We start from the raw sequence: 18,033 nt of genomic DNA, 5'->3' as shown, positions 1-18,033 counted from the left end.
AGCCAGCTCGGAACTTGCCGACTTAGGGCTGTCGGGCCAACTATCCTGCGAGTCACGAATTCCGCGAACTTTGCACGCAGCCTTCGAGTCAGCTTCCGACAGACTTCGGTCCAGGACGCGCTGCGAAAATTCTCAGCGAGAAGCAGCTGGCCGACTGCGATTCCCGATAAATCGATATAACACTGTTAGCTATCGCTGGAATTTCTACGACAACTTGTAGCTACATAATTCGCAAGGTAGAATGCTCCGGTCTATTCCTATTCGATGCTCCACGCACCAACGTCGCGTCGTGGCGATTTTCTTGCCGAAGGTCGCGGAAGAAAGTAATTTCGGAGGCTGGTTCCGAGCGGATCGACCCGATCGGTTGGCGTAATCGTAGCCTGAGCGAACGTCGAAAGAAAATGATTTATGAACGGGTCGGGGGATGGAAGACTTCTCTCGCATTAACGAGATTGTAAGGTCGACGGATGGAGAGAATTCCGAGTTCTTCGTGGAACTTTCTTCCCGGGGCACGAAGAAATTTCAAAGAAGGAATAACTCTTCCTGCAGACGCCGGTAACCCCGGCTGCGTCGGATTCGAAACTTTCGGAGAATTACTCGCTAACGATAGAAAGTTTCGAGCCGGGGACAGGCCAACCGGGGTTAACGTTTCGGTCTTGTTGCCACTGAAGAGTAACTTTGAAAAGTGACTTCTGATTACCATTTCCAACGCGTCCATTGATGATGCCTTCGGGAGCGAACGAAAGGATTCCCTCGAGTTAATATACTACCGCTGTAGACGGTATTTTGCGGTATGGAAGATTCTATATCGGGACAGGTTTCGTCTTAGATCGAAACCGACGATATACAGACCATAGACGCAACGATTTATCGGACGATGACTCGCTCGTCGACTTGTAACGATACTCGTTAGACAGCAATATGGCCGCGTAATAGCTACGTGTTCGTACAACATCACACACTCGACAATTATAGTTGGAACAGTTGCATCGAGCACAGTTATGTAACTTATCGTACGATGAATCGTTACCTCTGACTCCTAATAGTTCCTCGAACGATCTGCTGGACTAGACAGTAATCGTTTCGATGTTCCTTGTCATTCTAGCTCGCCTAGATTGGGTCTGGGTTAGGCACTATTACGAATACCTCCACTATGAAAAATTCAAACCATACGTAGAGTGCAAGGAACGTTAGATTTTGAAATCGTTTTAGATCGGATTTGAAAAGCGGTACGTTTGTTCGTTAGATAAATAAAGAAATTGAGATAGAGATTGCTCGTGTCGTTAAAGATAGAGATCCCGAATGGTAGACGAGACGAGGTCGTCTCTCGGAAGGGACGGTAGAAGCGTTCCGATTACCGTCTCGCCAGGAAATCGAGCGAAGAGGACACGAAGAAGGTGGGGCAATCGTGTTCACGAGGAACGGAAGTCGGCCGCCAAGGTAGCAACGGACACTATTCCCGATTCCTGAAAGCTCGAGGGCGCCGCAAACACGACTTTATTGATTTTCCGCGTTAAAGGGAAGCAGTCGATTCGCGTAAAGTCGCGCTGCTTCTGGAAATGTCTCATCCACGTATCTTTCAGTCCCGTTCGTTTGAGCGTTCTTATCTGCTAAAGCGATATTTAATATCGATTGAAAAAACAAAGACGACTCGGAAGGCGGCCTCGGTTCACGGTAACGAACGATAAGGCGATAACACGGGCTCCGGTACGTTGAAAGTTGTCTTGCTCGTTATCTTACTGGTGTGAAAGAGGCGTCGCTCAAGGACGGAAGAGTTCTCGAGCTATGGACTCTTTGAAAATTAAACTAGCGCTACACCCTGTTAGAAACTGAAGACCAAGTATGGCAAAGAATAAAGTTAATTCTGCAATTCTGTGGCGACTTTGTTCAGTTTTGGAAACGTAGCTAAAATTACCACGGTAAATATTAACGAAACAAATCTCCGCAACATAAATTTCGTTTTCGGAGACGTTGTAGGAATAATTTGCTCGCTAGAATGTTCCTACAAAGGAACGTAGCTATCTTTTCTCGGGTTATGTGTTTACTTGTACGAGGTTATCGCGCTTTTCGATTCGTGACTCGGAACGTTCTCCGATCGGCGGTCGATCGGCGATGGAAGAGTTGCGAAAGCCGACGTCACGATCCTGGACAGCCACCGATCAAACTAACGGTTCGCCGCGAATCATCGCGAGAGAGAGAGAGACTCGTTCTGTTATATTCCGTAGCTGTTAACTCGGCACCGTCTCTCGCGAGCCATCGTTTCTCTCTTTTTTCCCCCGGCGACGCGAAAATATTCGCTTCGCTGGTCGCGAGACGCAGTCGAGTATCAGTTTCCACGTTTCGGGCTCGAATAGAGTAGCCGAGCGAGAAACGAAAAGCGCAACGTGACACACTGCTCGAGGCGCGTTTATTATCGTAAACTACATAGCGATTTAATAATAGAACGGAATTGAATTTCACTCACCACGACGAGCGCGTGCGTCAGAGCAGTCGATGACCTCGACCTCCTCGGTGTCATGCCGACGACCTCGCCTCTCATGATGCTCTCCACCACTGCAGAAAAAAGAATTTTTTTTTCTCTATAGACGGGAAAATAAACGCTCTTTGCTCGTCGAAATTCCGTCGGTCTCGAATTACGGAAATATTTAAAGAGCAACCGAGTCGGAAGTAACACACGATCTCGTGAGCGCATGAACCCACGAATTTACACGTATTTATCTAGGAAACAAAAGTGGAAAGTAAATCGCGTACCAATCCCCATCGAACGTATCGCTCCTGCGTTCGCCAGCTTCCACGAGCGTGTCTAACCTTTAAAATATTCTTCTTGTCTTTCCACCGTTGCTTCTAGAAAGAAGAAAACAGGGAAAGAGAAAATGTTTAGCGATAGATTTAACAGTTTGTTGCGTCTCGAGCCGAAAAATATGAGAAATTTTCTAAGTATTTACGCGTGTTAAAAACGGTTAACGGTTAACCACTTGTCCGACTTTACGAGAGCTCGTGGAAGGTCACGCGGTCAGAATCGAACGTTCTCTGGAGAAGAGTCGATGACGGTGAAAAATCATTCTATTTATCCGTCGGGGAGATTCGTCGACGTTGCGGCAGCATTGATCGCGAGGGGGTCATTCGTGGACTCACCTCCGTCGCCAATCAGTCGCATTTGTACTAAGCTGGGGTCCTCGTTGTGATCCTCGAGAACTGTGTCGTCGGTGACAGTCAAGTCCTGAAATTGCATCGTACCCGGCTTGAATCAGCAATCAGAAAAATTCAACCGTTCGAAGTGTCCGAATTGTTCAATTTTCCGCCATCGAGGCGGCTGTTCCCGAATCGATTTCATCGGATATTAACGAATAGCGGATAGACCGATTTGTCTGAAATCTACTTTGCTTTACGCCACGATACCGCGATAGAATACTTTCAGACTTTCGACAAAAGGTTAAGTAATAAACGATCGATGTGTTCTCAACGTTCTCCGAGCTTGGAATCGCATTTTCTCCCCGAATCGAGTCGTCGACAGGCAATCGTTGACATAGAAAGCGGTCTTCCATTTTCGTGTCGATTCGAATACGTCTGCGAGCGGCCGATTGAACCATCAAGCTGCTTCCTAGCAGCGATATATCTTTTTCATGAGCAATTTATGGCTCCTGCGAATGTTTTCGCTTCCAGTAGGAGGAACCTGGCCAATCTCCGTCGTCGTAGCGTGGCGTAGCTGCCAATTTAAGGGTTAAAGATCGATCCAGTCGATGGACCGACTGCTCGTTAAGACGTATCACGATCTCAGCAACGTTCCCTGTCAACGTGCCCGACCGATCGTCGATGCCAGACCTTGCGTAAAACTTGGCCAACGGAGGACTTTGTCATTCGTTGGTGCCCGATCGAGTCCTTCTTCTTCGAAACGAAAGTTATGGACACCGAAGGATCTCCCGCGTTTAGTTGCTTCGAAAGATAAGGACTGGCTAGAAGAATCGTCGAACCGGTCTGCGCAGTTGTTTTCGACTTCCGTGGACCGGGTTCAACGATTCACGATCGAAGATAACGATAGAGAGAGAGGGAGAGAGAGAGAGAGAGAGAGAGAGAGAGAGAGAGAACGTTCGCGGAGTAAGTCTCACCTTGGTGGACTCGTTGTAACCAACAATGACGGCGGTATACCATTGCGTGGTGCCTTCGGCCCGATAAACCTCGACCCTGAAGCCAACCAGGACACTTGGCGTGGTCAGCAGTATCCTCTGTCCGTCTTGCATCTCTGCCCATCGCCTGACGGCGCTTGTCCAGGGCACCGAGCCCTTCGTCAGCTCCCAGTCCTGCTGCAAAAACGACAACCGGTTCAAGCCACGCTTCGGGCTCTTTATCGCGCGACGAACCGACTATCCGAGCTTGCAAGCTCTTCTACTTAAAGCTAATCGAGAGTTATTCGTCTCTTTACCGCGGCTGAAACAAATGGGATCATAGCAAAGTCGATCGAAAAAAAGAAAAAGTAAGTAAGAAATACTGTGTGGTCCGAGTAGAAAAAGGAGGCGACGGAGACCTCGGCTTTCCCATTGATCACTTTCTACCAATATACTAGACAGGGCTTCCTCGAGGTGGTATCCGATGCGATACCTCCCGTCGTAATTGGGCGATTAATTCTTCTCTGGCGGCAGTTCGTTACGCGTCTACGCCTCACCGACAAAGTGAATCTTATCTCTGGCAGCACGAGGCCGATCCTTTCGCCTTTCGCGATTTATTAACGCTGATAAATGACGCATAGCGCGGAGGGTCACTGGGTAATTGGGAGGTCGGGAGCTTATATGATTTTTATTTAATATATCAAGAATGGTTTGTAAAAATTTTGCCTTGCCCCACATTACGGACTAGTCCGCCATCGAAGACCATTTAAACCGGTTGGCTGCCGGGACTAATAACACAGCATATTAATTGACACGTAGACAAGCTCTGCCTAAAAAGTCTTGGATTCGAAAGGTGGAACGCAACAACAGAATATCGGTGTTGCACAAGCTCGACGATCGATAAAGTCGTTTCCGACGCGTTGTTTCGCCTATTTTTCTTTCATCGATTTTCCCACCAAGAGACACCACGCGTAAAGGTGTGCGTCGCTGTAACGAATCGTTGCGTCAGCGTCTCGTTACGTCATCATCGCGCCGTTACGTCAGACCCGTTGTGCAATCATGGCGCGAAGCATGACGGTGATGGCACGATAATGGCAGTAATATAACGGCAATTATAACGTTATTATCGAAGCGTCGGGAGCACTTAACAGCCGCCACGACGCACGCCGACAATTTACCCGACGTTGTTCACGTAATATCCGCGTCGAACGACAAAATTAACGTCGTTTCTTCAATACGCTTTCGCGCCCTTTGCTCGTAGTCGCGACGCAACGTTTCGTCGGGACACGGAATCCTCTTACCCCTTAGTTTTACGTTATATCCTGTATCGCGTCGCGAATTGGATACTTTGTAGAAACGTGTAGCTAGCTATCGGGGAAAGAAAGGAGCGGTCCGTCGAGAAGCGAGGGTGAGAGACGAAACGAGAGGCATAAAGGTCGTGTGTTTGGCGCGCTTTGCCAAGGACCGTTAGGCAGAACGGGAATATGTTGGCGCCTCGCGTTGGCCGTTCTCCAACGTTCACCGACGTTGGTGCACGCGCGGTCTCGACACGAGTCACCAAACCGGCAGCTGCCAACGGGAAACAAGAGCAAAGCGGGCCCGCGTTCGACTCGGCTCGACTCGGCTCGGCTCCGCTCGACGGAGCTATCCACGGGAGCGGCGAACGAATCCTCCACGTGTTCGGTTCTTTCCGGGGCGTACGTGTCGGCGCGTCTGCACGACCCCCGAGGTATGCGTGCAGCTAGCTATGCGCCTCGAGAACAGCCGGGAGAAAGAACCCGTTGCATTTATAGTTCACGGTCAGCAGACTCGTTGCTCTTCTGCGCCGCGGCTGACCAATTCTGAGCCACCTCTACTCCTACGTTCTTTCGATGTTGTTTCTTTTACACTGTCGCGTTTACACTCGGTCCTTTCCCGCTCCGTTTATTCTCACGCCTCCTCTTGTGCCTTTTATCTCGCCCTTTTTCTCACCACCACCAATTTCACTGCGCGTGTCTTGACAAAATATCATATTCTACAATTTTAACCTATCCTAACCTAACTTTGGTGCGGTGGTCCACCAAGAAGTCGCCACAGTCGTGGACCACGCTTTTTGCGAAGCTGCTCCATAGGATTTCTTCGAACAGGAGTACGTGCTTCCGCCAAACTAGGATAACGAACCGGCACAACTTTGGTCTCGACCTAATACAAAGATGTCGTTGGAATCTGCTCCGGACCGCGAAACCTCAAAATTACCGCGTGTTTGTAGCAGTTTGTACGAGAATAGGGCCCCGGGCTGTTGAACGCGACACGCCGTTCTCCTCATCGAGTGAAACTAATTCCAACGGTAATTGTCTTTGATACGTAACTAGCGAAGATCAGCGCACGAAAGTCTGACGGTGCAGCTGATCCTGACCGAGCTCTCCACGGAACTTCTCGCCGCACGTGAACCACTTACAGTCGCCCGCGAACCCCGGCAAACTTTTAACGGTAAAAGTTCCGCTAGTTTAATTACTTGGAAACAATTCCTCGCATTCCCGTCTGCCGCCGCCCTTTCGAACGCGAAAACTTTTCGTGCACGTTCGACTGCCCCTACCCCCTTTGACCAACGAGAAAGCCAGCGATCGATTCATTGTTTTACATGGATGCTCGAAAATGGTAACGATAGCGGGGAACCTACGGATGATAAACTTTGATTAATTTCTATGTGTACGGATTGCTTAAGAAACGAAACAAGTTGGATGGTCTTGAGCTACCAAGAACTTGATCTCGGTTGCGAAATTTTATCGATCGATCGTCGAATAAACAACTGCACGTACATCATCGATACCGAATGCGGCGACACGCTCGCAAACTGTCGACAATTTGATCCGACCTATTCGCGCAACTAGGATCGCCATCCCTCAAAAGATTACTCGCAGACACGACAACGATTCCCCGAGGCTTGTCGGATAGGTCAACAGCCCCGAAACTTGCACCTAAGTTTCCTTAGCATCCTAACGAAGCTAAGTTTCCAGTTGCGAAGTGACTTGGTCGTTCGAGGATACTCGTGTCGCTCTTAATCGACCAGAAATCCTATCGCGTCTAGTCGGTAAAACGGTGCCATTTTAACGAAACAATTGAACAAAGGGGTCGATTAATGATTTGCAAAAAGATCCGAAAACTTATTAAAAATTTGGAAAACCGAATTGAATAGACAATCATGGTGATATGTACTTACGGTGAACGGTTTCAGCTTGGCGTAGTCCACAAAGTCCAACCTTCGATCCTGCATGAATTCGAGAGGCATCGTGTTTTCCGGTAACTCGGCACGTGCCACCAGGGGGTAGAATGCCTGCAATTGAATTTCGATGGAACGGCAATTAGGATCCGATTGTTTCTATCGGAGTTTGTCTAAGAATTTCACTGAATTCCTGATTGGAACCGAAATGAAATTCGGGAACGATAAGTTGAGCGTGGCTTGACGCGTTATCGTTGGAAGAAACACGCCAGGGGACATTTTATAAATAGATATGACGATCGCGGGAACAATTTCCTCGAGTCGCGCTTCATTTTTAAAACTACTCTAATTTCCGAAATATCGTCTAGCCTCGATATATGTATACTTGACTCGTTCGAGTTAGTTCCCCGTCGTTTCCGGCGCTTAAACAGAATCGTGCCTTAGACGCCGAGGAAATAACTATCGACGCGCTCGAAAGTCGGCGTGACAGATAATTAAAAGTTGTAGCTAATTACGATTAAAACTCGGCGTCGAGCGAGGGAATTAGAAACGGAGAACAGCTGCAGCAAACGAACCGCGTCAGATCTGTCCGATCCTCCAGACGTCGCCAAGATCGTGGACACTTTGTATGCAAACTGCGGGACATTCGCCTCTGTTGGGCTGGAAAACTTGAAATTACCGTGTCCCGAGCGCGCTCTCGCGAGAATGGCCACTCTAAGAGGCAAAGCGATCGGGCCAGTTTCACTCCTATTGTCGACGTTTACTTCCCCGAAGACTAGATAGAAATGTTTGCTACATTCTCAGATATTTGGCACGTCGACGCGTTCGTTAGTTGTCCTGACGTTCTATTGTTTTCAATTCGAATAGCTTGTAAATTTAAAATACAAGACAGAGAATCCAACTCTTATCGAGAGTCAAATTCAGCGCGGAACTCTGAATCGAAAGATCTCGATCAGGCAAAAGTCAGGCACGCGTGTCGTGGAGATACAAAGAGCCGGCTAATCGATAAGGTAAGCTTGAAAGAAGGTGAAAAGAGAGAGAGAGACAAGGCATACTTACTAGAGCTGGCCAGGCGACCGTGTTCGCGACAGCAGTGGCGCCCCTCAGAGGTTTCCCGTTTATACGATGATGATGATGATGGTTATTATTTGCGTGGTTGTGGTGATCGATGGCGATGAGGCTGGCATGCCTGGGGTCGGGTCGTTCGGCCCAGGATAGTCCTTTTTCCACCAGGAAGAAAGAGAACACCGCGTCCCTATGCGGCGATAACCATTCTCTTCTTTGCCACTCTACGTCGTCGTATTCTACGAGGATCTGCAAGAAGCACGTTCGTCAACTTTTTGGATGCGTTTCCACGCCAGGGTTCGATGACATTACGCGCATCTACCGACATCGAGGCGCCGCGCCGCGCCGTTTCGTTCGTTCATTCGTGTTTACCAGAAAATACGTCGGTGACGTGTGAGGGAGTTAAATATATTTTCAACCATCTCTTAAATTGGATCAGTCTAAAATTGCTAAGTTGCGGAAGCGAACACACAAGTCAACGTAAACATGAGTTCGCAAACTAACGGTAGAATAGCACGTGTGTTTAAAGTACAAGTGCAAACGACCATTCATTTCGATATATGTATTTATACTTAAGTAATACGTGTCGAGGTCGTCTATAATAAGTTCTTGCAACTCTGACCTCTCGAGACATCAATAGTTAATTAGAATGAAAACTTCTACTTACGATGAAATTATATTTAACTCGGATAACATTCTTCTATAAAATTTGTTTCTCTTGTCTTCTACATTTTATTGTCTTTTCTACCTTGAATGCGTTTCATTACCGTTTTGTTCGTGTTTCACGGGAATTTAGATTGAAAGACGTCGAAAGGTTATCGCGTTCGAAATTAATCTCATTAACGTTCAAGATATCAATCACCGTAGATACGGTACAAAGAACTTTACTTAGGAAATGAAAAGGTGAATATGTTGAAAGTTTGTTCGCAGACGTGGGTTTCGTTTTACAAGTTCCATTAGCCAATTAAGACTTTAGCTATAGGTCCTGTACACCCTGTGTAGACTCTTTTCCTATAAATCATAAACTGCACTCTCTATTGCGACCCTAACTCGCTGCGTCGAGGCGACGAAACGACAGAAAAGACAGGCGACAAGAGACAAGGGACAGTAGCTTGATGTTGGCCGATTAATGGTATCCATTATTCATAAACCGCGAACAGGAACGGCGTTAAAGGGGTGATCGAGGAAGGAACGGAAGGAATTCTCACGGTCGGTTTACTGCGGGGCTTCGTTAACGCGATAAATTCGACGCCAGGGAACAGCGACGAGCGAGCGATCGCTAATTGAAGGTCAGGCTGCGCGTCGGCTAATAAATGCGATCACTGTGCGTCGGACATCCCGATGAAACTGACCCGATGGCTCTTTTCGCGGCTTCCTTTTGTACTATCCATACTCTCGACGAGGTGTCAAGAAAGAATTCTTCGTAGATCGGTCGGTTTCGTCACAGACCAGATATACGAGTACACCTTACACCGTATGAATTGAAAGTGGCCCAATCTAACTGCCGTACCGTCCTGAAAATTCCGAGGTGGTGACAGCTATATTGTGTGCCTAAATACATGTGATTTGATTATGGAAGGGATTGAAAAAGGCAATTCAGTATTATCAAATGGCAGACCAGATACAGCAATTTTTAGGCGAAATTAACAAATTTCAAATCGTTCTAAAAAAATCATTTTTAGTTGCAGGGGTCAATTGCAAGCATTTTTGGTGAATAGACATACCCCCGAAATCCTACTCAGTTTCGAGAAAAAAAACTCTTTACCGAAAATACAATGCTGACCACCTGTGTCTCATTCCCCTGAAATTTCATGCGTATGTATGTTTAAAAAATCGTAACTTTTGAACGGATTGGAAGATTTTAATATTTCAAAATGGAAATAACGCGTATGTACAGCTTTCATTCCGTTAAAAAACAATAAAATTTCTGTAATTTCATTTTCTGTCTCACTTCCTGTCGTGTTCGATTCTGTAACCTGTTGGTAATGTTGCGAGTGACACTAAAATGGTAATGGGGCTCTAGAGCCCCAGAAAAATGGGACGAAAAAATACATTGGGTGAAAGGTCTGCTCTCGTATACCGTGTCTGTGGTTTCGTTGTGCATGTGCTCGGTCAATAAGTAAGTTACCCACCCATGGTAACTTCCGTTCTAAAATAGACACGCGGTTGCCACTTGATGGCTACGTAGATGCAACATTGTTGTCAATGTACTGTGTCGATTGAATTGCGTCTGTCAATCACATAGTACCGGTATATTAAACATGGAGCATCGTATAATCAATGCTTCCTAGTTTGAGATACATCCTGTTAGTTGAAGTTTTAAGGTGTCCAAAGTGCTCGTTTAATCCGACGCCTTCACGGAACAAGGCGATCCATCGTTGGCAAAGTCATCGATCGAACTAATTACATATTGAACGTTTATCCATTTGATTTCTCGAGCGAATTCGAGTCTCAAACGATCAGCAACCCTCCCACGCAGCGTACCGAATGTAAAGGCACACGCTTGACCCGGTACGGCCGGCCAATTAGTTGATAAATTAACATTAATGGTTGCTGCTAGATCGTAGAGGCCGGCGCTTGCAACTGGCCACTTAAACGGCATCGACACGAGCGTCGACTTTTTCAACGACCGAGAGCTCGAAACTCTTCGATTTGTGTCGGGGAATATGTACATACACATTTCTTTTGGATAAAATCGTCGAATCTTTCCAAATTCATCATAGTCGAGCGAATGAAACTAATTTTTCACTTTAATTTTGCTCTTTCTCGATCGTACCGTAATTACTACGTCACTTTGGGCAGTTCGTTAATAAACGATAGTACGGTAAACATGGTAAATGTTGCGCGACCGCAATTGGTCAGTTCGTTATATCGTGGCAGGGCATAAATAATAAAAATGTTAATAACCGGAGCCGCTCACCAGCGACGATTTTTATTTATGTCCCAGCCGGCGATTGTATTTCTCCGCTCCCTAACCGAATTTATGCCCCGAAATACGCCCGACTATTTACTCATCTTTGTTTTCCAAGCGAAATTTTGGAAAGCCTGGCGATCCGAATAATTGCTCCCGCGACATTGAACGATGACGCGGATAATTAACGCGCAAACATTCGAGCTAATCAAGATACGCGTCACCGACAATTATTCCGCGGCAATATTGTCAGTATTTTCATTACTCTGGAAATTTCGCTGATCGAGGCGACGTTTACGCGTGGTTACTGGACAAGACTAGTCGATACGCTCTCTAACAGTGCAGTGATTGCAGTTTGGTTCATTTATTTAGCAAAACCATGTTTTTTTAACACTGGAACAAACAATTTCGTCGTAGAATATAAAATTGTTGTAAAAGGAACATTATCTAAAACCGTCATCCTATAATTGAATCAGAAAAAATTCTCTCTGCTCCGACTCGTATGCCCTTGATTTTATAGGAGACGTGTAAATAGTAAAATCCGTAAAAAACGCGGGGAAATCGAGATCCAAAGGTTCGAGATTTGATCGCCAGGCGGCGATAGCTGTCGGAGTGGGGATCAGTAATGGCCGCCGAGATGGAGAAGCCCCGCCCCCAGAAATTTCCAGGCACCGCCCGACCTGTTGCCACGGCAACCGTTCGTCGGCCATTTTGGTCTCGCGACCTACCACAACTTTCCCCTACCGCGGACACAAACTTACCCCCTCCACTGTGGCCACCTTCATCCACGATTTACCTCCACTTCCCCCACCTCTGGCACGACTACTAATGCACGCCGTCGCGGTCCGTTTCGCGTTCCTCCCGTCCCGGACGCGGACCGAAACGGAACGGTGGTATACGCGTGTTATTGTTCCCTCCAGTAACTACTCGTTCCGGACTTCCTTTCGTCAATTTTGGAATCGTTTCATTTAATAAGAATTTTCAATCTGATTGCTAGCAACCCTTGAGAGGTAAATTAATTTATCTGGCGGTGTCGAATACCTTGCGTTAGGTCGTAAATTAGTCTTATTCGTAGAACCTCGCCCTTTCACCTTGCATTCTAAATGTTCATGTTTGATTAATAAGCAGTATAACCGGGTACTATTTGGATAAGTCAAATATACACGGTTAATTTAGTAAATTTGAGAGCTTCCGATACGATTATGCAAAGATTTCGACTATTTTAAATATAGTTGTCGCATAGAAATATATTTAACGACCTTGAATAAGAACAGGGGCGAGAGGGCATTGCTGCGCGAATTAATTTAGACGACTCGATCGTCTTTGTTTGATGTTTTAAAGTTGGCTCGATCTTGATCATTTTCTACTTGAATTTATAACGATAGCGAGCGCGATGAAAGGATCGCTTTTGATTTACAAAGAAAGCGGTAATAAAACCAATTCAAAGAAATGCACGCTATACATAATATGCGCTTGCTTCTTTGACATTTAAACAGAACCTCGAACGAGGGCCATTGGCCGGACTCCCTTCGAGAACCTTTCGTGACTCTAATCACTATCATTTCCACCTCCGAACGGCGGAACATCGGCTGGAGATGTGGAAAAGGGGAGCGTGTCCCCAGATTTAAAAACGCAGATAACCGACACGTCGTTTGCTATCTTTTTAACACTTTCGCAGTCGGTGACTGTAGCTCGTGACCTAAAACTAGGAGCTCAATTTACAAAAATCTATAGCTGGATTGCCGCAGGGCCTTGGCGCTAGCGTGCGAATTGAAAATGATTCGAGTAGAATCGGTTCTAAAGTTCGAAATATTGGAAAATTCGTTAAGCATTTCACTGTACTCGATCGAGTGATTGTGGAAATGTGAAAAAGTGCAGGTTACAAATAAACGCAATTAAACAGTGGTATTCTATCATCGAACGACATTCGAGATGTTCCAAAATTATCGAACCATAATAAGAGTCTTGATGGACTTATTAGACAGGTTGACGATGAAAGATATTCACGAAACGTGACGTGTACGAAAATACTCGCTTCTTGTTAACGATCGCTTGTTCGGCACAGGGTTAACGATCGAGCCCAGTGGAGCAGAAAGGCGCGAAGAATTTCAATGCGAGGGGAAAAGCATCGGGTGGTCTCTGGGACTGGAATCAAGTCGAATCGAATCCACTGTTCGCGTTGCGTAAGGACTCATTAAGAATTACGTTAGAAGCAGCTCTCGAATCGTGTGCACGCTCATCGATCGCGTTCACTTTTGCGATACCCTTTCGCGGCTCCCGAGGTTCCCTCAGATTTTATGGAACACGTTCGATAATTAAGGGTGCAAGAACCTGTTCGTGATTGCGATAAAAGAAACTTTCGTTGGTAAAAAGTGTGCTCTACGAGCAGGTTACCAAATTCTGCTTAGATATCGTGACGTTTACGGTCCTCGTACTTGACGCATTAATCAGCTTGTAGCGTATACGTAGGGCGAGGACAACAAATGTTAACAGCGTTAACAACAATCTGCAGTCGTTAACTTTCAACGTTTAGTTTCGAGTATTCCCGTTTCCAGTTCCCGACTTCCGTTTTGTTGTTTCAGACTACGGTAGAACTTCCATTGTAGATAACTCGAAGGAATATGGGCGTAGTTACGTGTATTCTCCGAAATAAAAGGAAGCAACGGAGGTACAACATTTCTGTTTACATACTATAAACGACTTTTGTATGCTGGAACTTTGCGCTCCGTAACAAATACTTTTATCCGTGCGTACACACCTACAGCGAGAAGACACAAAAGAGTGGTCGTATTTCACAGTTTCGATTTAATTGTACTTGAACAATAAGTTTACCAACACGATTGTTTTAAATTTATCGATTGTTTTGCGGGCAAAAGCTAATGGAAAGTAAAAGGATCGCTAACAAGTAAATTTCGTTATAGCACTGTCCCTCTATACATATGTGCCTTGCCATATCCCTCGTTTCGTTCCGATTGGCTCAGCCACTTCCTGCCAAACTTCCGCGTATTTATAGCAGGTATTTGTTGTTTACCATAAGCAAGCGTGTTTTTCATCATAGGTACGTGCAAAGTTGTTTAATGTTATAATTAAACAAAAATTATTCTTGAAAGTATGTCAATTTAACGAAGGCTTGTTAATTAGAACGAAATATGTTTGTACGTTTGTCTTTTCCTTGATCGGATTTAAGTATCGCTCGTTTGAAATGAACCGCGCTTGTGGCGTTGCATACTACAGAATCGCCCCCGCGACAAGTGTTTCACAAAGAAAGAATCGTTCGATCTTATCGCGAACAAACTTGCCCAAGAGTCGAAAGTTTCCGCGCGGAGAAAATGGGGCGAACGAGGGGAAGAATGGGACGGCGTGGCGCGGCGCGGCGTTCGTCGGAAAATAGGGACACAGGGAAAGTTGGCTGGCTGCGACAAACAGGTCGGCATTCCGTTCGCGTGGAAAGCGGCATCAAAGGGTGGCTTGCGTCATCGCGATGCGTCTGTCGATCGAATATTGGATCGAGTCGCGTCAAATAGTGGAAACGAGAGCACGGAAACAACGGGGGAGCTCGTGTCCGTTCGCACGACCTCGAAGAAAAGCTTTCGTTCTCTGACGGCTGGCTAAATCCTCGACTGTACGATCGAACCATCCGATTTTTCGCACCCCTGATGGACACGTGAACTTACGAAGACTGCCTTGCATAGAAAATGCATACCTCGTAGGAGTAAAATTATTAGAATGGAACGATAACAGTTGGTTAAATAACTCGGAGCAGCTAAACGTACAGTGCGTAAAGATTCCGTTCGCTCGGTTATATTTATTAACTCGCGACGATATTAATTCAACATTTTCTAATTTTCCGTCGGAATCGGTTGAATCGAAGCGGCACAAAAAAGGGGCAATAAACCTGTCCACGTTTCCTTTTTCCAGCGAGGCGCGTTCCGTGCGGTTAAAAGTATCGCGAAAAACGTCCGTCACGCTCGCAGATTTCCATTATAGTTAAATAACGGTAATGACACGTCGCGAAGGAAGCGAATAATTTCAGAGTCGGTCGCCGAGCGAGACACTTTTCCCTCGTGCGAGTTTCTTATCCGGATCCGTGCGTGCGTGTCACGAAAATTTCAACGCGAGCCCCGATTTCTGCCGGGATTCGGTCGTTAAACTCTACGTTTCGATGTCGGTGTAACCTTAAACAGTGCATCGATCGATATCGAAGGGAACGCAACGGTGACTATGAGTTTCCTTTGTCGCGCAAATTACGCTTCTCCCAATTGCGTTTGCTTTATTTACCGGATAAAAGGGTGGCCCTAAAATTGTTGTCTTCGGGGCCAGTGTCCAAAGAAAAATTTCACGGGCTCCGTGCTCGATTCTATTCGAATTAAGAGCGAAATGGACGGAACACCGACCCCCGCAGTCGTTGCACTCGCACAGGGAATCCGGAGGAAGTGAAACGCCGCGCCGCGCCGCGCCGGGTCGAGCAATATCGAGATGCAAAGAGAGCTCGAGCGCATTGTGCTCGTCTACCTGTTCTCGGCGACGACGTGCTCGTGTTCCCAGCGCGTTCTCCAGCATTGTATAGCAACGCTGAACGCAGCCGCCAGCACGTGCGGTGAATAAAGGCAAAACTAATGACACACTGAGGGATTCGGGACAGCTACGATGCGAAATAAACCCGGGGACCGGCGAAGAATGGCCCGTGACTTTTCGCTCGCGCGATCTTCCGCCTCTCCCATCTGGCAGTATTCGCGGGGGACGTTGTTAACGCGACGGGTTGAAACAATGCGGCCCGCTCTTTTTCTTTCGTTCGTTCGGCAAAGTCCAAGTTGCAGCCGTGGATCGTTGAAATTTTTCATCAGTCGACCGGCGACGACGCCGCGCCGTTGCTTTTTGTTTCTGGCGCGGGATCGTGAACGACAAACGGAAGATTGAAGTGTCAGGGATGATGATGGCTTAGAAATACAGAGTGGGCGCGTGCTTCACTCGTCGTCGATTTGTTCAAAATATGGACCTCGACCTATCGATGCCTCGAAATATATGCTATAATTATTCGTCGACTGTCTTTCTTGATGATTTTTTTAAGCGAATCTTTCTATGCGTATCCTGTTGACCCACTGATAGTAGAATTATCAAAGTTGATCACGTTTCTTTAGAGTAAGACGCTTGAGCAACGCGTGAAACCAAACACCGGTCGTTCCGATCCCCGTTAAAATAATTTATTCGCAACGGAAATCTCAAGTTTAACGGCGCGGCGGCGCGACGAGAGGAAAACCGAGGGAACGGAAAAACAAAAGAAACGAAAGATGGAAGGGGTTAGAGAAGGTGAGGGTGTGTGTGGGGTGTGTAGGGTGAGTGGGAGTGCGCAGTGATACGCACGGGAGAAACTAGATATGTGCGCGCGGACGGGCTCTCGTCGAAACGTGAACCCTATTTCCCCGGGAATTACGAGTGGCCACGGGGGTGGGGCTCGGGGGTGGGGGGTGGTTACACGAGGGAGGCGCGCACTTCTCGACAAAAGATCTTTTTTCCATTCCTCGTGGCGTCGTTAGGTATTCTCTTGCTCTCTCTCTTTCCCTCCTGGAGTCCATCCCCCATCGCCCGGTCGACCCTCTTTCCACGCCGGTGTTTCTGCCGTTCCTCTTTGTCCCTGTTTCGCTGCAGCGCGGGCTTTTCATGCGGCGCGAGGCCTCGTGTATTTTCCGCGAAAATAGGCCGCGTGGAGAGGAACGGCGGACGAAGAGCGAGAAGAAGGGAAAAGAGCGCCGGGTGGTTGCGGTGACCTCTTTTTCTGGGCAGCCAGCGTTCGCTGGGGCTGGGGCGACCGATCGAACGTAGCCGGACGACGCCTGCCAGGTGTCACGAAGGGCTATTTCTTTCTGACCCCCCCGATCTGCTTGGTCTCCTTTCGGCCCCCGACGGGTCGAGGAACGCGCTGGAATTACGACGAAATCGGTACCGAACGCCGCTCGATAGGACCAGTTGATAGGATCACCGACCACCACCGGGACTAGGGATTTTCTCGATCGCCTACACGATAATTGGGTGTCTCGCGCTCGGGCCACGTTTCCAGTACGCTTCGACAATTTCGTCGGCTCGACAAGCTAAGTACCGGTAATTATACGAGAGGCGTGTGTGTGCTTAAAACGCTCGATAAACATGGGTTGTTGTTTTTCGGAGCACAGTGAATTCTTTTTCTTTTTATTTTCGCAATCACCATTTTTCTTAATAAAAATCCCCTTTAAGCCAGCGATACTTGAACAGAATTTATCAAACTGCGCAAAAAGATATTATACGAAGGTCGGCGCGTTTGAAGTCTGCTGCTGCTGCTGCTTCTGCTTAAAATCTAATCGTCGAAAAAGTTATCGGACCAAAGTCCCCCGATATTCAATTTACAGGCGTTGAATTTCACACTTCGGTATTCCGCAAAAACAGAAAATCAGCTCCGGCGAAAATTCAATCAGGTTTCCAATTTCGGCCGAATCGTTTCCAATTAATCGGATACCTCGCTCGATTCTCCGCGGAATGTTCGAAATGCGACCGTGAAACGAATCGCGCGAACCACGAGGATCGTCCGGCGCCGAGCGCTTTCGAGCAATCGGAAAATCGTTCGGACGGGGAATCCGTTCGCGACCACGCGATTCATCGCAAATGTTAAGCGCTCCAGGTACTATTGGCATGCATCGAGATGCATTTTTTCGCATCCTCGACAGGCCTGCTGACGCAAAGAGAAAGGAAGACGTACCGCGCGACCACCGACGAAACCCCTCTTT

General features: G+C 47.1%; 1 protein-coding gene across 4 annotated transcripts in view; it reads right to left on the bottom strand.

Moving 5' to 3' along the window:
• The window catches only part of Kdm3 (Lysine demethylase 3), a 217,309-nt gene that overhangs the window by 169,258 nt on the left and 30,018 nt on the right, over positions 1-18,033 (bottom strand). For 3 of the 4 annotated variants that reach the window (XM_076769658.1, XM_076769661.1, XM_076769660.1), the window contains exons 2-6: positions 8,362-8,616; positions 7,303-7,416; positions 4,107-4,301; positions 3,136-3,220; positions 2,465-2,553 (exon numbers count right to left, since the gene is read on the bottom strand). In XM_076769658.1, coding sequence (XP_076625773.1) covers positions 2,465-2,553; positions 3,136-3,220; positions 4,107-4,301; positions 7,303-7,416; positions 8,362-8,616 — 738 coding nt within the window. The remainder of the gene's footprint in view (positions 1-2,464; positions 2,554-3,135; positions 3,221-4,106; positions 4,302-7,302; positions 7,417-8,361; positions 8,617-18,033) is intronic. The other variant, XM_076769659.1, reaches the window with a different exon arrangement.

The sequence above is a fragment of the Colletes latitarsis genome, chromosome 7 (assembly GCF_051014445.1).
Source record: "Colletes latitarsis isolate SP2378_abdomen chromosome 7, iyColLati1, whole genome shotgun sequence".
NCBI classification, from domain to species: Eukaryota; Metazoa; Arthropoda; class Insecta; order Hymenoptera; family Colletidae; genus Colletes; species Colletes latitarsis.
Note: the sequence above shows the minus strand (reverse complement) of the source record. Positions and strands in the feature narration are given on the sequence as shown.